The 19,977-nt window shown below is 44.5% G+C and overlaps 1 protein-coding gene across 1 annotated transcript; it reads right to left on the reverse strand.

The window, feature by feature from the left end:
* Positions 1 to 10,434: 10,434 nt before the first annotated feature.
* On the reverse strand, positions 10,435 to 11,367 carry LOC128330553 (olfactory receptor 1509-like). Its single transcript, XM_053263616.1, has one exon. The coding sequence runs from the start codon at positions 11,365 to 11,367 to the stop codon at positions 10,435 to 10,437; it is 933 nt and encodes a 310-aa protein (XP_053119591.1).
* Between the last annotated feature and the right edge of the window lie 8,610 nt (positions 11,368 to 19,977).

Consider the following 19,977-nt stretch of genomic DNA (forward strand, 5'->3'; position numbering starts at 1 on the left):
TTTGTTTTATCATATGTCTCCTGACACAGTGGCCGAATTCAGATGTAGCGTGAAACCAGAGTTAAACAGGGCAGAGGTTGGAACTCCATTACATCCGAATTCGTGCAACTGCAGTTTTGCAGCAAACTGACCTGCAGTTTGCCTCGCCAAACTCCAGTTTGAACCTTCAGTTTGCAGTAAGGTTTGCCACCGAGATCTGAGGTTTGGCTGCCGATGCATTATGTACAAACAAGGATGGAGCCATAACCGTGATTCCATGAGGTTTTTGAAACTGCAATCATAGAGACAGCAACACAGACCCACCCGAGATCACGCCCGCTCCATGCTGGTGGTGTTTCCCTCTGGCCACCTCTCCAGCAACAGCCCTGCCCCTCCGGTCTCCAATACAGCTATGCAGATTCCCGGCAACAGAAACATCACCAAATCCCATCCCCAACTAGTCCGCTTGTCAAGCAGCAAAGTATCACAGGGGCATTCCCTATCCCCACTCTGTCCCTTTCTCCCCACTCCTGGTAAGCAGTGGGGGGAGAGGATGGGGTGACAGGACAGGCAGTAAGTGCTTCACTCCCTGAGAATAAAGCAACAATGATGTATGTTCACAAGCACAAACACCGTGACTATAAGAAACCTTGTAGGGTCTTGGAGAAAGTACACTGATAAACAAAGAGCCCCCCTAAACACAGACATATTTTCTATGCCTTTATCTATAGTTGTTCATACATTTATATTTAGGATTAAAACTATCTGGAATCACAAATCTGTATTCTTGCTTCATAAAAGGTAGGTAACATATGGTCTAAGAATAATCTGAATAAAACCTGTATAAATCCAGATAAATATATATATATGAAGTCAATAAACAAAATATACTCTCTAAGGTTAAAAAAACAATCATCAAATATATAGAGGAATCTGTAGACATATGAAGTATAATAAAAGTCCAAAAAAGGTGTTGCAACGGGGATCTTAAGTCACAAGAGAACTAACAAGCTTCTCTTTCCATAGTGTCAAATGAACTGTTCCACATGTCACTTGTCCTCCTGTGGTGTGACACAGAGCAAGGAGGTACTTGTCCAATTTAACATCCAACATGAAAAGCATTTCAACTGTTTCAGTCTTCATCAGTGACTTTGGTACTGAAGAATCGCAATCCTTGCATTCCCATATCATGATTTGAACATTGAGCATTTTGCTTTACTTCAGACTAGATCTGTAGTTGTGAATCTCCTCCTCCTAATGTCCTCCTCCTAATGTGAGTGCATTCTGACAGTAGAGGGGCCCCCAGAGAGGGGGGGCCTTTGTTGGGTTTGCTCAATTCATGAGCGTGCCATCCAATGGAAGACCTAGGGTATCGTTTCATGAGACTAGCACTGTCATGCCAGCGGAGAAGGGGTGTGGTTTGGTCTGCTTGGACTGCTTTGCCGGGGTGAGCCCTCGAAAGAGCATCAGTCACGGCAGGACAGACCCCCCCAGGGTCCTTTGCCTTCCCTCATATACCTAACCCCTCCTGGGAAGTCCTCATGTTTCCTTCCCCTTCCTGAGTAACATAGTGCACCCCAACACACACCCACCCAAGACATTATGCTTGTGGAAGACATTTTTGTTGCGGGGCTCTTAGGATCTTAGGAGGTAGGCAATGCAATCGCTGTCAGATGAAGTGCTGGCATTGCATGGCATTTATTTTATCTTTTTTATGTATTTTAAATAAATTTTATATTATGTTTTAATTCTGGAAACTGCCTAGAGATTTCGATATTAGGCAGTATATAAATTCAATCAATCAATTAATCAATCAGTCAATCAAGGGATTTAAATGCCCTTTCCATGCCGAGCACAGGCAGGACTTTCCGAAAAGGTGTGTTCAAGCTTGGCATGCCCTCTTCAAGATTGTGGCCAATTGCAGCTGCTCTGGTGACTGACGCTTTGCCCACAGGCTGGCTATGGAGCTTGCTGGGATAAGGAGAGGCCACCCTGCCCTGAAACCAGAGGCTGCCGAACCACGGTTGGATGAACGTGTGCAATGCAATTTACGGTTTAAAGTTGAAACCACGGGTTTGTCAACCTCCAGTTTCACGTTATGTGTGAATGCATCCAGTGTCACTGGTTGCATTTTGCATGTGGCATTGTTGGTTAAAAATAAATAAATGGCTGCCATCTTAAAAATTGTCATGCAACAATGCTGCATCATGGGTCATGTGACAAAACAAAATTGCAGCCAGGAGGAAGTGGGTGCATGCTAGGCTCCAGTCCAAGCCCATGGTTAAAGTCAGAAATACCAGTTGACATCCAGACTAAGTTGCTCAGTGTTACTACTCAGAAGTTACTCTAGCGGACTTACTAGTACTAGTAGTCTGGATGTCAGCTACTGTTCTTTTTTATTAAAATGTTTGTTTGGAGATTTATATACTGCTCAACATTTGTATCTCAGGGCAGTTTACAAAATTAAAATACAACATAAATTTAAAACAAAAGATGTAAAAAACAAGTTTAAAGCATTAATATTTAACTAGAAGTCTGCTTACACAGGTATGTCTTGAGAGTTTTTTAAAAAGCAGCCAGAGATGGAGAAGCTCTTATTCTGACAAGGAGCATTTTTCCAAAGGCCCAGGTTGATTATAGCGAAGGTCGGTGGTAACTGCAGACAGACAGACAGACAGACAGACACAATCTCAATAGGCAGCCTGAGTTCAAATCCCCATTCACTCATGGAACTCACTGGGTGACTCTGGGACAGCTGTGCTTATCTCTCAGCCCAACCTACCACACATAACTACGGAGACTGCTCTAAGGCTGAGAGAGACTCCTGCCTGCAACCTTAGAGAAGTCACTACCTGTCTGGGTAGACAACACTGAGCTAGATGGCCCAATGGTCTGACTCAGTAGGGCAGCTTCCTATGTGGAGGCACTGAAAAAAAAGGCTAAAAGGATCACACTTTGGGCCAAACACTGAGATCCAGCAACCCCAACTTCCAATCATCTTTGGGTTGTCCCAGGCAGCAAAAGCTTATGGGGGCTATAGATGAAAACAAACATCCCAACCAAGGGCGGCCCTTCCATGAGGCTAGGTGAGACAATCACCTCAGGCAGCAGATTATTGGGGCACCAACCTGTTCTTCCCCCTACCCCCACCCTTCCCAGTTTTCTTTCAGAGTGCTCTCATTTCCATCAGCGGGAGATCTGGCTCTAGCACTGTAACCCTTTACGTCGAAGTAATCCTCCCCTTTCTGCATCCTGTCATTCCACCGCAAAAAGAACCAAAGTTCTCTTTGCCCTAATCAATTCCCCCCAGGCCCTATTAAAAGTTCAGTTGACGCACATCTGGAGTGAGGAAACTGTGCCAACAGGTTTCTAAGAATGTAATTAAACAAAGACAGAAGGTTCCATGGTGAACGGAGGATGGCAAAGTGGTGAGAGAAACTCTGCAACTCAGGTCCCTGGAAAGGGACGAGTGGAAAAATCCAGATAAAAAGTTATATCAGAGGAGGGATATACTTCTGATCTGTTTGCATTTGATGATGATGGTGATGATGATGATGATGATGATGATGATGATGTCACATAATTTTTGCAGTCTTAATGGGCTGTCTTAAGTTGTTTGTTTCTAATCAGAGAGTAGCTAGAGCTCAGACCTATCTTTAATCCATGCGCTTTGAACTGGACATTATATTACATGGCCAACTGGCTGCAAAATGGGAATTTATCCTGCAGAGAATGAACTGGTTTTCTTACTAGCAATGCTATTCATTTATTTACGCAAGGAATGAGTAAATGGATTCTTCCACAACAAGATGGGCTGTGATTGAATAAGAAGGGAGAAGCCCATGCAGACATAAGATGGTCAAAGGATGAGGGGAGATTGGCACAAGATGTGCATACTAAGCAGATGCTTCACACATCATTCACCACTAGGCCACTTTAGACACCAGGGGGGTTGTGCTAGCCGGAGCATATTCCAGGATCCTTTCCTATTTAATTGTGCTAAACTTATTTGTCAGGCTTTTTACAGGGATGGGGTTATAGCTCAGTGGTAGAGCATCCATTTTGCATGCAGAAGATCTCAGGTTCACTTCCTGGCAACATCTCAACCAGTGATTCCCAAACTGGACAGATGAGACTGAACTACAACTCCCATCATCTCCAGCCACAATAAATTGTAGCTGGAAATGATGAGAGTCGTAGTTCATAGGGATGTGCATGGAACCGACTGGACCGGTTCAGTTCGAGTCTGGACCGGACTCGAACCTGACTGGGCCAGTTCGGTCCGGCACCCCCACGAACCCCCCACCCCAGTTCAGTTCAGTCCGGGGTGGTTCACAGATTTTTTTTAATTAAAAAATTTTGTGAACCCCTCAAACAATTGGGGGGTGTTCAGTCCAGGGTTAGACCGAACAGGGGATGGTTCGGTTCAACCCCAGACCATCAAACCGAAATGGCTCGATGTCGAACCTGTCCGACGTCAAGCCGGTTTGCACATCCCTAGTAGTTCAGCAACATCTGGAGGCCCACAACTTGGGAACCACTAATATAGACAATATAGACAATACTGAGCCAGATGGACCAACGGTCTGATTCAGTATAAGGAAGCTTCCTATGTGCCTACATCCCCTTCACTATTTATTATTCCTAATAATGACGTATTAATTGACAAAATGATATAGAGGATCAGAATCAACTGTGAATTACCGCAGGAGCAAAGACAGTTAGAGCTGCATGAATTTATTCCCAGTGCTTTTCAATGCAATGTCTTTCTCAGGAGAATTCTGTAATGTATAGCTAGCCACCATGTCTGGTCCAGACAGTCTTGTTTATATTAAGAAAGGAGTTCACAAGAACACACACTTCAGGCAGTATCCATCTTGTGGCTCACAGCTCCCAAACTGAAGAAGAAACACGCTCAGCATGTACAGCTTGCCAGAAAAAGAGAGCCCCACTGAGCATGCTCAACAACCCAAGTAAGCTAGACTAATAACAGTCCAGAGGTAAGACACCAAAACTACAAAAATGATACACTCCTCCCACCTGCACTGTTTAAAACAAGCTCCCCACAAGGGAGAAAGAGAAAACTAAGCAAGCAAACAAAAACAGCACAAGGATAAAGAACAAACCCTAAACATGCATGCTTGAAACTTGAGTTAACCAGGCTACAAGTCCAGTCTCTGCCTCAGTTTGGGTCTCTAACTGGAGTGGCGCAGAGGTGCTGAAACAGAGGCTGGGACATTTTTGGATGTTTCAGGGAGCTCCTGAACAGGAAAAACATATGGACAACCTGGCTCGGGGAAAATCTCTGACACATCCTTTTGTTCTGAAGTAACCGCAGGCAGATGTCAGGGGTGTAGCTATAATTGAGCGGATGGGTTCAAAGAACCTGGAGGCCTCAGCTCCTGAAGACACCCCCCCCCAGTTCCACCCCTCTCTATTTTCTTCATTATCTCCATCACTCTGAGGGCCCGCCAGGGAGAGGGCAAACACAGGCCCCCTCTCCCCTAGCTACACCCCTGGCAGATGTACAACAGAATCAGGAACATCAAGGGATGGCTCATAGGTAGTATGCAGTAGTTGCTGTTGAGACTCCACAGAAACTGAAACAGGAACCTCCACACTCTGGCCATTAGTAGATGTCAACGACCTGGGGCCTGAACATACTTGGTTGGAATGCTGCCAGATGTGCCTGCCACCTGCTAATTCTACACCCGTAAAGATGGTCCTGCTTGTGCAACAATGTGGCCAGTGAGCCAATGGAGCAAAATTCCTTGCATAGATAGCATTGCCCTCTGTAAAAATCCACACACCTGCTGTGTGGTCATAGTTATACTTTTGTTTTACCTGATTGTCCCAGCACTTTAGCAGCAGCATCCAGATGCAACAGATCCATGTGGGAACATAATTAATGACTCATCAGCAACTCTGCTGGTGACCTGCCTGTTGTTCTCTGAAATATCCAGTACTGAAGAGGAAATTGGGCCGGTTTGGTCTTCAAGCTTCTGTGTGTCATTCTCTTAAGCCCCTCTTTGATAGTTTGAACAGCTCTTTCCACTAACTCATTATAAGCAGGGTGGTAAGGGGCAATTTGTATATGTCAGATATTGGTTTTGTTCATATAGTCCTGGGAAAGCTCATTTGCAAACTGGGGCCCATTATCACTCACCAATGTTTCGGGCAGTCCAAAAATAGAAAACGTAAGGCAAAGTAATCAATTGTGGCTTCAGCTGAAGATGAAGTAATGTGGTGGACCTCAGTCTGTTTGGAATGGGCATCAACTGTGATGATGAACATCTTGCCCAGGAAAGGTGCAGCATAAATGTGAAGCCTTGACCAAGGATGCTGCAACCATTCCCAGGGAGGTAAGGGTACCTTTGGAGGAGCATGACGGGTGGACTGGCAAGCCTCACACTGACTGACTACTGAATGAATTCCCATGCCACCTGGTCCATGCCAGGCCACCAAACATAACTGTAGGCTAATGCCTTCATATGCACAATGCCCGGGTGCCCTTCATGCAACAGGGTCAGTCACTTTGAGGGAGTAAGAAAGTAACTAACTGTGAACCTGTGAGCAAACACCCCTCCTGAACACTCAAGTTATCTCATCTTTGCTAGTATGGTTGTAGGGCAGTGTCCACCTTGTCTGTCCATCCTGCAGACACCATCCCCTGAACTCTGGACAACAGAGGATCTGCACTAGTCTCTCGCAGGAGTATAGCAGCATTCAAAGCAACAGTGGACATCATCTTAATAAGAAGGACAGTTTCCATAGGTTCAGATGCAACTTTGGGCATATCTGGCAGAGGAAGTCTATTAAGGTCATGAGCATGACCCATGGCTGGGAAGGAGATTGGACCATGCTGTGTCGGGTAGCGTGGGCCGGAGCAACTGTCCCTGCCTTAAAGGCAGGGAGAGCCGTTCCGGCCACACTGCCAATGCAGCGCGGGCCAATCTCTCTCCTAAACAGGGCCGTGCAGCCCTGTTTGGGAGGGAGATTGATTGGCCCCACTGCATTGGCAGTGAGACAAGGAGCGGCTCTCCCTGCCACCTGTCTGGCCAATGCATCGCGGGCCGATTTCAGCTTCAAATGTGTGGCCCCATTTGGGACCAAAATAATGCCCCCACATCTGACATCAGATGTGGGGGGCGTGTCTGGGGCCATTCTCATGGCCCTTGATTGGTGGCAGCCCAGGTTCTTTGAACTCGTTTGCCCAGTGATGGCTCTGCCCCTGCAAGGAGCTCCTCTCTTCACATGCCTTCCAAAACTTGCAAGAAGTGCGAGGAGAGTCGAAGAGGATCCCTGCCCTCTGGGCCACTTTCAAAGCTGGCAAAGGTCAGTTCGGAAAGGGAGCTGTGCCTTGCCTCAGGTGCCATAATATCTTGGGCCACTCCTGCTTGAATGTGAAGTACCAGAAATATTTCACCTCCAGGCACAGAGGTATGGCTCAGTGATAGAGCATCTGCCTTGGATGCAGAAGGTCCCAGGTTCAATCCCATGTGCATCTACAGGCAGAGCTAGGAATGGCTCCTGCTGAAACCTTAGAGAGACCTTAGTCAGAGTAGACAGTACCGAACAAGATGGACAAAGGGTCTGACTCAGTATAAGCCTCCTATGTGGATGCATTTCTAATCGGTGGGTATATGGGTGGGTGGGTGTGGGGAAAGATGTGAAAAGATCACCAGTTGTCATTCCATGAGTAGCAGAACAATAGATCATTTGCATGGTATATAGTGTTTAGAACGTTGGATTGGGATTGGGGAAACCCAAGTTCAAATCCGTGTTCAGCCATAAAACTCACTAGGTGACTCTGGGCCAGCCACTTCTCCCTCAGCCTAACCTACCTCACTGGGTTGTTGTGAGAATAAGCATAACTCTGTACACTGCTCTGGGCTCCTTGGAGAAATAGAGGGATATACGTGTAAAAATAAAAAACTAGTTTGTGGGAATGTGTTTCATTCATGGAATGGAACTAAGCTTTTCCAAATGAAGAGTTTCACCAAAAGTTTGATATTTTTGTTGTCATTTTTAGCACAAGTAAACCATGACCTCACCCAAGCTCCACCACTGGGAAACAAATGACGAAGAACTCACAGTTTGCAAATTTCTTGTTATTAAGTGTTCAGAGTGGACGGCAAAGATTTACACAAAAATGGAAAAGAGAGGGAGGGAAGGAGAGACAGGGAAGGGGAAGGAGAAGGAGAGAGAGAGAGACAGACAGACAGACTTCCTAAAACATGCATGCTATATGACTAAATCTATGTAACTGACTAGTTATACCAGAGAAAGAAAATAATATGTAACTGTGTCAATATTATTTATTTAACATATTTTAATACAGACCCATATGCAAGTCTCTGAGTGATTCACAATCTAAAAACACAACAATTCGAACATTAACACATACACAATCAAAACTATTTAAAACACAGATAAACACTCAAAAACTTACAACTTTAAAACTATAAACTAAAATCTGACTAAACAGATACGTCTCCAGGTCCTTCTTAAAAACATCCAGAAAAGGGGAGGCTATAATTTCGTTAGGATGCATGTTCCAAAGTCCTGAGGCAACCCTAGAAAAGGCCTGGTTTCGAATCATGACCAACTGCAACCGCACCTCCTCAGGTGATCTTAGGAGGTGGCAGGGTTCATGAAGAAGAAAGCAGTCTCTTAAATATTGTGCTGTCTCCCCACCCCACCTGTTACTGCCCTCCAAAGTAATTCGAAAATGTCATTACCATTTTCCTCCATCAGTACATTCTTCTTCTTTTTCCCCCCTAACTGCATATCAGGGAATGATGGTGATGTAATGCTTGACTACTGGGTGGTTTCTGAGGAGGCACTGTGTCAACTGGTTGCTGAGATTTGTACAAAGGTTGTAAGACTAGGCAGACCTTGGTGCGATCCAGCACCTTTGTGCTTCTTGAGCAAGAGTATGGACCCAGGGACTATTCGTATTCATTAGCTGCCCCTTAACTTGAAAGAGATTCAAGTTATCCCTGGTGGACCAAAGGGATTCTAGCAGGGGGGCGGAATAAATCAAGCAACCTCAGCCCGGCCTTCCTCACAGGGTTGTTGTGAGTAAAGTGGGGAGGGAGCATGTCTGCTGCTTAGTGCTACAGCCAAAAAGGCCCTGTTCGTCAGGCTCGGCCACCATACTTCTGAAAGCAGAGGGGTGAAAAGGGACAGAAGCAGAGCCTTTGGTGACTGCAGTGCTTGAATTGGTTCATATGGGGGAGAGAAGGTTCTTAATGCACAATGACGCCTTCTCAGGTTAACACAAAGAGAGACTGATGGAACTTATCTTGAATTATTATTAGTGGTATTAGTAGCAGTAGCAGTAGAGATGTCTTTGATAGCAGCCAGCCCATTACCTCAGAACATTCTGAGCAACATTACTCTCTTCGTTCATTAGATTATTATAGAGCTTAAGTCATTTGCTGTCCTTTCCAATGAGAATATAGAGATGTGCACAAATTGGGGTTTGTGCACAGATTAGAAGCACAGATTCAGTACCTTTAAAAGTGAGGAGAGGGTCCTTACCTGCCCCTCCACTGCCCCACACAGCTTCATGCATGGTGCTCCCCTCAACAGCCCTTGCACAGTGGGGGTGCGGTGAGGGCACAGCCATGGCCTTCGCACATGCATGGCAGCCATTTGCATGGTCAGCTGTGTGCTGCCACCACATCACTGCACCATGAGGGTTGCTGAGGGGAACACCGCCACAGCAGGACTCTGCGTGGAGTGGCAGAGGAGCAAGTAAGGACCTGCTCACTTTTCAAGGTGCCGAATCTGTGCTTCGAATCTCTGCACGAATCTCGATTCGTGAGAATACTTCCAAAGCTTTTATATTGTCTCTGGAGGATGGCTCCTCTTATAATAGTACTTACATGCCGTAGTATCTGAAGATTCTGGAACCAATTTGGTTTCTGTCCCCACCCACCCAACGCCTGCTGCTGGACTGAATTTAGGCTCGCATCCAGACTAAATTACTCCTGAGAAGTCCTATTGAAATTAACATAGGAACATAGGAAGCTGCCATATACTGAGTCAGATCATTGGTCTATCTAGCTCAGTATTGCCTTCACAAACTGGCAGCAGCTTCTCCAAGGTTGCAGGCAGGAGTCTCTCTCAGCCCTATCTTGGAGATGCCAGAGCAGGAACTTGAAACCTCTGCTCTTCCCAGAGTGGCTCCATCCCCTAAGAGGAATATCTTACAGTGCTCACATGTGGTCTCCCATTCAAATGCAACCAGGGTAGATCCTGTTAAGCTAAGGGGACAAGTCATGCTTGCTACTACAAGACCAGCTCTCCTCTCTAAAATTAAGTAGTCCTATCATGTAATGCCCGAGTACTATTATAGTAACTGAGTAGTACAATTGAGTAACTTGGCCTGTACATCAGCCTCTTATACCATCTACCCATCTTTTCCTGCTGGAGGAGGAGATCCGCTCACTTCCCCCTGGAGAAGATCTTCCGGTCTCTCAGTTTCCTCATCGAGTTTTTCACCTCTTCGTTCCTCAGGGTGTAGATCACCGGGTTGAGCACAGGCGTCAGCACCGTGTAGAAGACGGCCACCACTTTGTCCATCTTGCTGGCAGCAAGGCGGGTGTAGAGAAGGATGCAAGGCCCCAGGAACAGCGCCACCACCAGCAAATGGGCCGCACAGGTGGAGAGGGCCTTGCGCCTCCCCTCTGCTGTCCGCCCTCTTAGCGAGACCAGGATGATGACATAGGAAGCCAGTAAGGCCAGGAAGCAAACCAAGGAGATCATGCCACTGTTGGACACAATAAGGATTCCAGTCAAGTAAGTATCAGTGCACGCCAGCTTGATGACTGGGGGGACATCACAGAAAAAGCTGTCAATGACGTTAGGTCCACAATAGGGGAGGTGGACGGTGAGGGCCGTCTGCACCAAGGAATGGATGGCGGCTCCCACCCACAGGGAGCCCACCAGCCAGGCACAGACCTTCAGGTTCATGAGGGACATGTACTGCAGCGGGTGGCAGATGGCGATGTAGCGGTCATAGGCCATGATGGTCAGGAGGAAGATCTCAGCACAGGCACAGAGGTGGAGGAAGAAGAGTTGTGCCACGCAGCCACCGTAGGAAATGGTCTTCTGGGTGAACAGGAAGTCCCGGAGCATCTTGGGGGCGGTGACGGAGGAGTGGCAGATGTCAATGAAGGAGAGGTTGCCCAAGAAGAAGTACATGGGGTTGTGGAGGCACCGGTTGCAAGCCACCGTCACGATGATGAGGAGGTTTCCTGCCAGGATGAGCAGGTAGATGACAGAGAAGAGCACAAAAAGGGCCAGTTCAAGCCCATGGTTAGTCGTCAGCCCCAAGAATACAAAATGGGTCACCCTGGTCTGGTTGAGCCCTTCCATTCAGGTAGCGGGATGTCCATTCAGTAGACCTGAGACAAGAAAAACAGGAAATGCTATTCATTACATGGAATGTCTCCAATGCTGTTTAACATCTACACAACATCTGGGAGAGATCATCAGGAGATTTGGTGCAGAGCGTTTTCAGTATGCTGATGACACCCAGATCTTTTTCTCGATGTCAACATCATCAGGAGAAGGCATCACCTCCCTAAATACCTGACTGGAGGCAGTGATGGGCTGGATGAGGGATAGCAAACTGAGACTGAATCCAGATAGGTTGGAGATACTTATTGTGCAGGGTTGGAACTCAGGACACAATTTTGATTTGCTGATTTTGGATGGGGTCACACTTCCCCAGAAGGTATGCAGTCTGGGAGTGCTTCTGGATCCAAACCTCTCCCTGGTGTCTCAGGTTAAAGAGGTAGCCAGAGGCACTTTCTATCAGTTTTGGCTGATACTCCAGCTGCATTCATTTCTTGAGATAAATGAACTCAGAATAGTAGTACATATGCTGAAATACAAAATACAAGGTGCTGATTATAACCTATCAAGCTGTAAACAGCGTAGGCCCTGGGTATTTAAGAGAACGTCTTAGAACATAAGAACTTAGGAATAGCCCTGTTAGATCAGGCCCAACGGCCATCTAGTCCAGCATCCTATTTCACACAGTGGCCCACCAGATGCTACTGGAAGCCTACAGGCAGGAGTTGAGGGCATGCCCTCTCTCCTGCTGTTACTCCCCTGCAACTGGGACTCAGAGGCATCCTGCCTTTGAGGCTGGAGGTGGCCTATAGCCCTCCAACTAGTAGCCATTGATAGACCTCTCCTCCATGAAGTTATCCAAACTCCTCTTAAAGCCTTCCCGGTTGTTGGCTGTCACCACATCTTGTGGCAGAGAATTCCACAAGTGGATTAAGCATTGTGTGAAAAAGTACCTCCATTTGCTGGTCCTAAATTTCCTGGCAATCTTCTTCTTCATTATGACCCCCACTGCCCATTGAGGTCATCTGGAGAGGGCGGTCTGCAGTTGCCACTAGCTCGTCTGGTAGCTACTCAGGGATGGGCCTTCTTCAGTACTGCCCTGGGGCTTTGGAATGCACTTTCTGCTGAAATAAGAGCCTCCCCATCTCTGACAACTTTTTAAAAGTCTTTAAATACATATTTATTCACCCAAGCTTTTTAACTAGACCTGTTGTTTTAAATTGTTTTAAGGTATTTATGTCTATTTTATTTATTTATATTGGTGTAAGCTGCCCAGAGATGGAAGTTTGGGACAGTGTGCGAATATAATTCATACAGACATACAGACATGTGTTTATAGCATATACAGAACATTCACTTGCATTATATATCTAAACCCAATCCCCTTCCTCAGAGGCTGACCAGAGCCTGAGAATATTTCAGAACCAGGGTAATATATTGCTGTCTTTTTTAAAATTAGTGAGATCTTATTCATCATATTTAAGTTGGTAGGAATCGTATTCATCATATTCGTATTTTTATTTTTATTTTTATTTATTTATCCGATTTCTATATCACCCTTCCAAAAATGGCTCAGGGCAGTTACACAGAGAAATAACAAATAAAAAAAGATGGATCCCTGTCCCCAAAGGGCTCACAATCTAAAAAGAAACATCAGATAGACCCCAGCAACAGTCACTGGAGGTACTGTGCTGAGGGTGGAGAGGGCCAGTTACTCTCCCCCTGCTAAATAAAGAGAATCACCACGTTAAAAGGTGCCTCTTTGCCAAGTTAGCAGGGATTATATAATTATATAAAGTATAGAATTATTATTATATAATTATTATTGTATAAAGTATATAATTATAATCTGATCTTTCTTTTCTTTCTCTTTTTTCTCTGTTGTCCTTTCTCTCTTTCATTGTCCAATGTCTAAATGCATGCCCCTTCCTTCCTTCCTTCCTTCCTTCCTTCCTTCCTTCCTTCCTTCCTTCCTTCCTTCAACACAGGAACATAGGAAGCTGCCTTATACCAAGTCAGACCATTGATCCATCTAGCTCAGTATTGTCTTCACAGACAGGCAGCAGCTTCTCCATGGTTCCAGGCAGGAGTCTTTCCCAGTACTACCTGGAGATGCTGCCTGCCTGGGAATGAACCTGGGACATTCTGCATGCAAAGCAGATGCTCCACCACTGATCTATGGCCTCATCCGGTTCCTTCCTTCTTCCTTCCTTCCTTCCTTCCTTCCTCGCTTCCTCCCTCCCTCCCTTCTTTCCGATCCATCCACAAGTTTGTCCAAATGCCTAAATGCTTCTCTGTACAAGTTTCTCTGCCTGCCCATCAACCAATAATCAATGCCTGTTAGGCCAGCATGATGTGGTAAGTGTAGTGAGTGATTACAGCTTAGCAGGGATTCCCAGCCTCAGGTGCCCAAATGTTACTGGCAGGGTGTATCTATAGGGGGACAGGGGGGGCACGTGCCCCGGGAGCCACTTGAAGGGGGGGTGCAATTTCTTAAAATTAAATAATTTTTTTAAAATGGCCACCAAAAACAAAATGGCCACTGGGCATGCTCAAATGGCCTCTGTGAGGCCCTAGGGCATGCCACGCCTCACAGAGGCCATTTGAGCATGCACAGTGGCCATTTTGTTTTCAGCGGCCATTTTTTAAAAATATATATTTTAAAAAATGACCACTGCACATGCTCAAATGGTACCTGTGAGGCCCTAGAGGCCAGTGGGAGGAGGGGGAAACTTTGCAGACCCCCCCCCCACAGCCTTTAAGATGTCCCCCAAAGGGGCTACAGGTAATTTTTTAAAAAAATAATAATATAATATGTCACTGTACACATATTCAGATTGGCACTATGTACAGAGAATAAGGGCTTGTGAATACTGAGCTGAAGTTTATGAGCTAAGATTGTATCCATTTGCTCTTACTTTGCTTCTTGTGATAAGTGAGTTAAATGTGATGTCTTAATAATATGGCTATTAATGGTCAGTTTGTCTTTGAATCAATGTGAAATCCTTAGTATTAAGGCCCACTGGGAGTTTCTTGCTCTCTCTTTCTCTCGTTTTAACTGTCTTTCTGAAATACTAGAATATATTCCAAGCAGTGACACCGTTTACTCTGCATATCCTTTAATTATTTTCAGAGTATCTGGGAAAAGTCAAATTCTCCATTTATTTTTAAAACTTATGTAATCGTGATGCTACCATGCATAGCAGAGAATTAGTCAGGCACTTCTTTTAGTTTTTCCAAGTACAACTCCGCATAATATTTGGGTATTTCATGAGCCCCAGCATACTGAAATTTGTCGTTTTCCAGCATTTTAACCTGAGCTATCCAAACAAATTAATGATAGCCCCACAATTTGGATAGTTTTAAAAAATAAAGCTTGACCACATGTATGATATTGGTAATTTTTGTAATTTTTGTAATTTTTAAAATAAAAGTTTTCTGAAACATGTGTGTCAGTCAGATGTATGTTGGGGGGGGCAGGGGGGGTGCAGTGGGGGGGTGCAATTTCAGTGCTTGCCCTGGGTGCCGTTTTCCCTAGTTACGCCACTGGTTACTGGACTACAACAACTCCCACCCAACAATATCTGGGGAGCCATGTTTCAGAACCTCTGCAGTAGAGGACAAAGACCAAGGATCAAATCCATGCTCAGCTATGAAGCCCACTAGGTGACCATCTCTCAGCCTAACCTACCTCACAGGGTTGTTGTGTGAATAAATGGTGGGGAGGAACCATGAACACTACCCTGAATTCTTGGGATGAAAATGAAGTGATAAAATAAAGTGAACCACGCAAATCGTCTCCTTTCCTTTCCCTCTCACTCTCCATGTAGATGGGGAGAAGCCATGGTTCAATGGGAGTGCACAGACTGAATATGCAGGAAGTCCCAGGTTTGACCAGAGAAGAAAGCATTTGACCTCACAGAACAGGGATGCTCAACTTCAGCCCTCTTGCAAATGCTGGACTACAGCTCCCATCATCCCTGACTATTGGCCAGTGTGGCTAGGGATGATGAGAGTTGTAATCCAGCAACAGGTGGAGTGTCAAAGCTGTGCAGCCCTGGGCTGTAAGTTAAAAAACCTAACTGATGTACAAAATCTGGTTAGTAACTGGTTTCACTACCATCAGTTAAATGAAATTTATAAGAAGGGTCTTAAAGTTGGATTTGAGGATCAAATGTTGAGATTTGAGAAGGAGCTGTGTGACAATGATGAAAAATTAGTTTCTAAGATGTATAAGCTGCTGCTTCTGGAGGAGACAAGAGATGAAGTGGTTAGAACGACTATGATAAAATGGGCTCAAGATCTGGGTCACAATATAGATATGGCAGCTTGGGAAAAATTATGGAAAATGGATTTAAAGTTTACTGCATGTTACTGACACCCAAAAAATTAGCATTAATGTATAAAAATGTTCCAAACAAATGCTGGAAATGTGGACACTGTGAGGGAACTTTTTTTCATATGTGGTAGTCTTGCGGGAAGGCAAAGGCTTTCTGGCATATGATACAGTAATGAGTTGAAGAAAATTTTTTAAATGACATTTCCTAAGAAACCAGAATCCTTCCTGCTGGGAATAATGCAAGGAGAGTTTTCCAGAAGGAATTTAACAATCTTTATCTATGCAACCACAGCGGCTAGAATAGTATATGCGCAGAAATGGAAGAACAATGAAATGCCCGCAAAAGAAGATTGGCTGATAAAAACTTTGGAATATGCTGAGATGGCAAAACTTACAGTACTGATAAGGGATGAAAACCTGGAATGTTTTAAGGAGATTGGAAACCATTCTTACTATACTTAAAGAACTATTTTTCTAACATTGATTTTTCAGCAGGGTTTGAAATTTAGTAATAATAGCAGGTTGAGTAGAGTAAAATCAAGTTTGTAAGGTATTGGATATATGTTTTGAATTACTATAGCAATGGTTGAATTGTATAATTAGTGATTCACACAGATTGGCGAGCGGGAAGTCAATATTTGTTTAATTGGATGTAATGAGATTGTTATATTGTAAAAACCAATAAAAATTTTAAAAGCGTTGGGGGGGGAGTTGTGCAGCCCTAACACAGAACAACAATCTGATTTTTAAGTGTAAGGCCACATCACTTGTTCACACAAGACGTTTGAGAATCTATCCTTCACTCTTCATTCCCTCTGTCCACAGATATCTCCCAACCCATGACCATTGCATGCTGTCTTACCATTCCTGCAGAGGACTCATTGTGAACGGGGAGCTTCTGGGGGCAGAATGTTGTGGGTTCCAAAATGGAGGTGGTCTTGCGGTAGCAAGCATGAATTGTCCCATTTACTAAGCAGGGTCTGCCTTGGTTTGTATTCAGATGGGAGACTGCATGTGAGCACTGTGAGATATTGCCCTTTGGGGATGGGGCCAAAGCTCAGTGGTAGAGTATCTGAGGTAAAGCACCTTGGCATCTCCAGGTAGGGCTGGCAACTCCTGTCTGAAATCTTGGAGAGCTGCTGCCAGCCAGTGTTGACAATACTGAGCTAGAGGAACCAATAGTCTGACTCAACAAAAGGCTGCTTTCTATGTTCCTTTAAAACACACACACACACACAGACACACACCACTATCTGACATCTAGACTAATGCTGTCCGTGTGCACCAAACAAAGTTGCACTAGGGCAAAAAGATCACTTGCATAAATGCACCAAGTCAGAGGGACTGTCAAAACTTCAGCGTTGCACAGCATTTCTCTTTAAAACATTTGAGGCATGCCAAAGGTTTAGCATGACTAGCTAGCACAGCAGCTTTAAGCTGGTGCAGAGTCCGTGCCCAAGCGCAGGTTAAGTCTGGACATCAGCCACTGCAACGGATGATGAGCTCCCATGATACAACATTTGGAAATCTCATAATATCCCCCCCAACCACTTTGCCCTTTGAAAAGTAGCCTATGTACCCAACACCGTCAAGGAAGTGGTAGATCATGCCGACCTCTTCAGGTCTTCATCGGAGCTCTTCTCTGCATTCTCTCTCTTGAGATCTTTATGCCTAGCAAATGTCATTCCGGATCTCCCCTATATAGCCTCAGGTTCTTTGGACACCAGAGCTCAGGCGTGACATTCTGGAAGGCAAGGAAGGGGGAAACCGAGGAGGATCTTTGGAGATCTGAGCTCCTCACACTAATTAATTCACCAAGGGGCTTGGCTTGCTTTGCTTTCTACATTTGCTACGTATGCCAAAGCTTTGGACAGACTTTGGCAGCAAGCAAAGAATAAAATATTTTGACAAATAGCAAAAATGTTTGAAAAGGGAACATTAATCCTTTTCAGTGGTTTCCTAAAAGGACAAAATTGAGTCTGTGTGGTATTGATGAAAACATACAAAGGGGAAACTATCACTCTGCACATAAACATTTGCTTGCTTGCTTTCTCTTTTGTTCTCATTCTCTCTCTCTCTCTCTCTCTCTCTCTCTCTCCTTTTTCTTTCCTTCCTTCCTTCTTTTCCTTCCTTCACTCCTTTATTTCTTTCTCTCTCTATCTTGCACTCTCTCTCTCTTTCCTTGCTTCCTTCCCTCATTCTTTTTCTTCTTTCTTCCTTTCTTCCCTCCCTCCCTCCCTCCCTCCTTCCTTTCTTTCCTTCCTTCCTTTCTTTTTCCCTCTTTTTCCTTTCTTCCCTCCCTCTCTCCTTCCTTCCTTTCCTTCCTTCCTTTCCCCCCTCTTTTTCCTTCCTTCCTTCCCTCCCTCCCTCCTTTTCTTTCTTCCTCTTTCCTTCCTTCCCCCTTTTCTTTCTTTCTTTCTAAAATTCATATTCCATCTTTTCGCCTCAATAGGCCTCCATAGTGGCATCCCTTTCAATGCCAACATTCAGGCATGCAACATTCACGCCATAGCAATCTCAGATCATGCTTCTGTTAAGTTGGTGGTTTGTCTGGAAAGTTGTTCTCATACCTCATTTAGGTGGTTGGTTGGGTGGGTGGGTGGGTGGTTGCTTTGATTTATATTCTGCCCCTCCAATAATGGTTCAGGGCAGTATATATGACTATATCCCTGCTGAATGATCCTCAGTTTACAAGACAAATGGAACAGAAGATGGAGGAACCTTTTCATTTTAACAGGGTCTCTATTATGTCATTATCCCAGGTCTGGGATGCCTTTAAAGCATTGTTGTAGGGCCAGATCATTGCTTATTCTTCACATTAGGAAAGACAACAAAGGGCTCAGATGGTGTCTCTTGAGAAGCAAGTTAAGGATTTATTAACTTTATATGCATTACACCCTTCTCTTGAGTAATATAGAACTTTTCTTATGGCTAAATAAAATATGGACTTAATAAGTTATTTGCACTAGGCAAAGATATTGGGAAAGGTGGGGGAGAGGAAATCTAGTAAACTTTTGGCTTCTAGATTGAAACTGATAAAAGAGTATAACATTATAGCTTTCATTAGTGATACTCAAGGTAATGTCTACACAGACCCTGAATTCCTAAATCAGCAGGTTTTAAAGTTCTATTCCAAGCTGTACTGAAGTAATATATCTAATACTGATGCAGACATAGATAGCTTCCTACAAAAGGTGCATCTTCACAAGATCAGATAAACCTTTTAGCTGCACCTCTTTATCTGTCTCCCCATTTTTTCAACATGGTGTAAGAACCCCTTGCTTGTACTATTAGAGACTCAAATAACAAAAAGGGTATTACACTAGGTGGGATTCAGCACAAGTTGATTTTCTATCCAGATGACTTTTTATGTTTTATTGATAAACCAGAGGTCTCAATTCCTAATCTTATTTCCTTGGTTCCACTTCCTTGGTATTTTATCCGGTTACTCCATAAATTGAGGCAAATCGGATTTTATACCCTTCGGTTCTACAGATTTTCCTGTTGAGTGTAGGGTTTGGGGTTTTAGGTGGTGTCCAAACTTTTTTTGTCTACACACGTGGACAAATGTGTTGGTAGCCCTCCACAAAAAAAGAACCCACAATTGCCTCTGAAATAACTTGAAACTGACAAACGTAATTGGCACCCATCATTGTTTATTCCGCATTTAACAAAAATCAGACTTTGCTTTAGAGTTTTGATGCAACAGAATATTTCAAATAATAACACAAATGAAAATGGCATGGACAAAAGTGATGGGACCCTTAACCTAATATTCTGTTGCACAACCTTTAGAGGCAATCACTGCAAAGAAGTGATTCCTGTAGCTCTCAATAAGACTTCTGCACCTGTCAACAGGTAGTTTGGCCTACTCTTCCTGAGCAAACAGCTCCAGCTGTGTCAGGTTTGAAGGCTGCCTTCTCCAGACTGCATGTTTCAGTTCTTTCCATAGATGTTCGATAGGATTCAAATCAGGGCTCATAGAAGGCCACTTCAGAATAGTCCAATGTTTTGTCCTTAGCCATTCTTGGGTGCTTTTAGCTGTGTGGTTTGGGTCATTATCCTGTTGGAGGATCCATGACCTGCGACTGAGACAGAGCTTTCTGGCACTGGGCAGTACGTTTCGCTCCAGAATGTCTTGATAGTCTTGAGATTTCATTGTTCCCTGCACAGACTCAAGGGACCCCATGCCAGACGCAGCCAAGCAGCCCCCAAACATAACCGAGCTTCCTCCATGTTTCACAGTAGGTATGGTGTTCTTTTCTTTGAAAGCTTCATTTTTTCGTCTG

This window comes from Hemicordylus capensis, chromosome 6 (genome assembly GCF_027244095.1).
Source record: "Hemicordylus capensis ecotype Gifberg chromosome 6, rHemCap1.1.pri, whole genome shotgun sequence".
In the NCBI taxonomy this organism is placed as follows: Eukaryota; Metazoa; Chordata; class Lepidosauria; order Squamata; family Cordylidae; genus Hemicordylus; species Hemicordylus capensis.

Coding starts and splice junctions, on each gene's coding strand:
- LOC128330553 (XM_053263616.1), bottom strand. CDS start 11,367: ATGGAAGGGCTCAACCAGACCAGGGTGACCCATTTTGTATTCTTGGGG.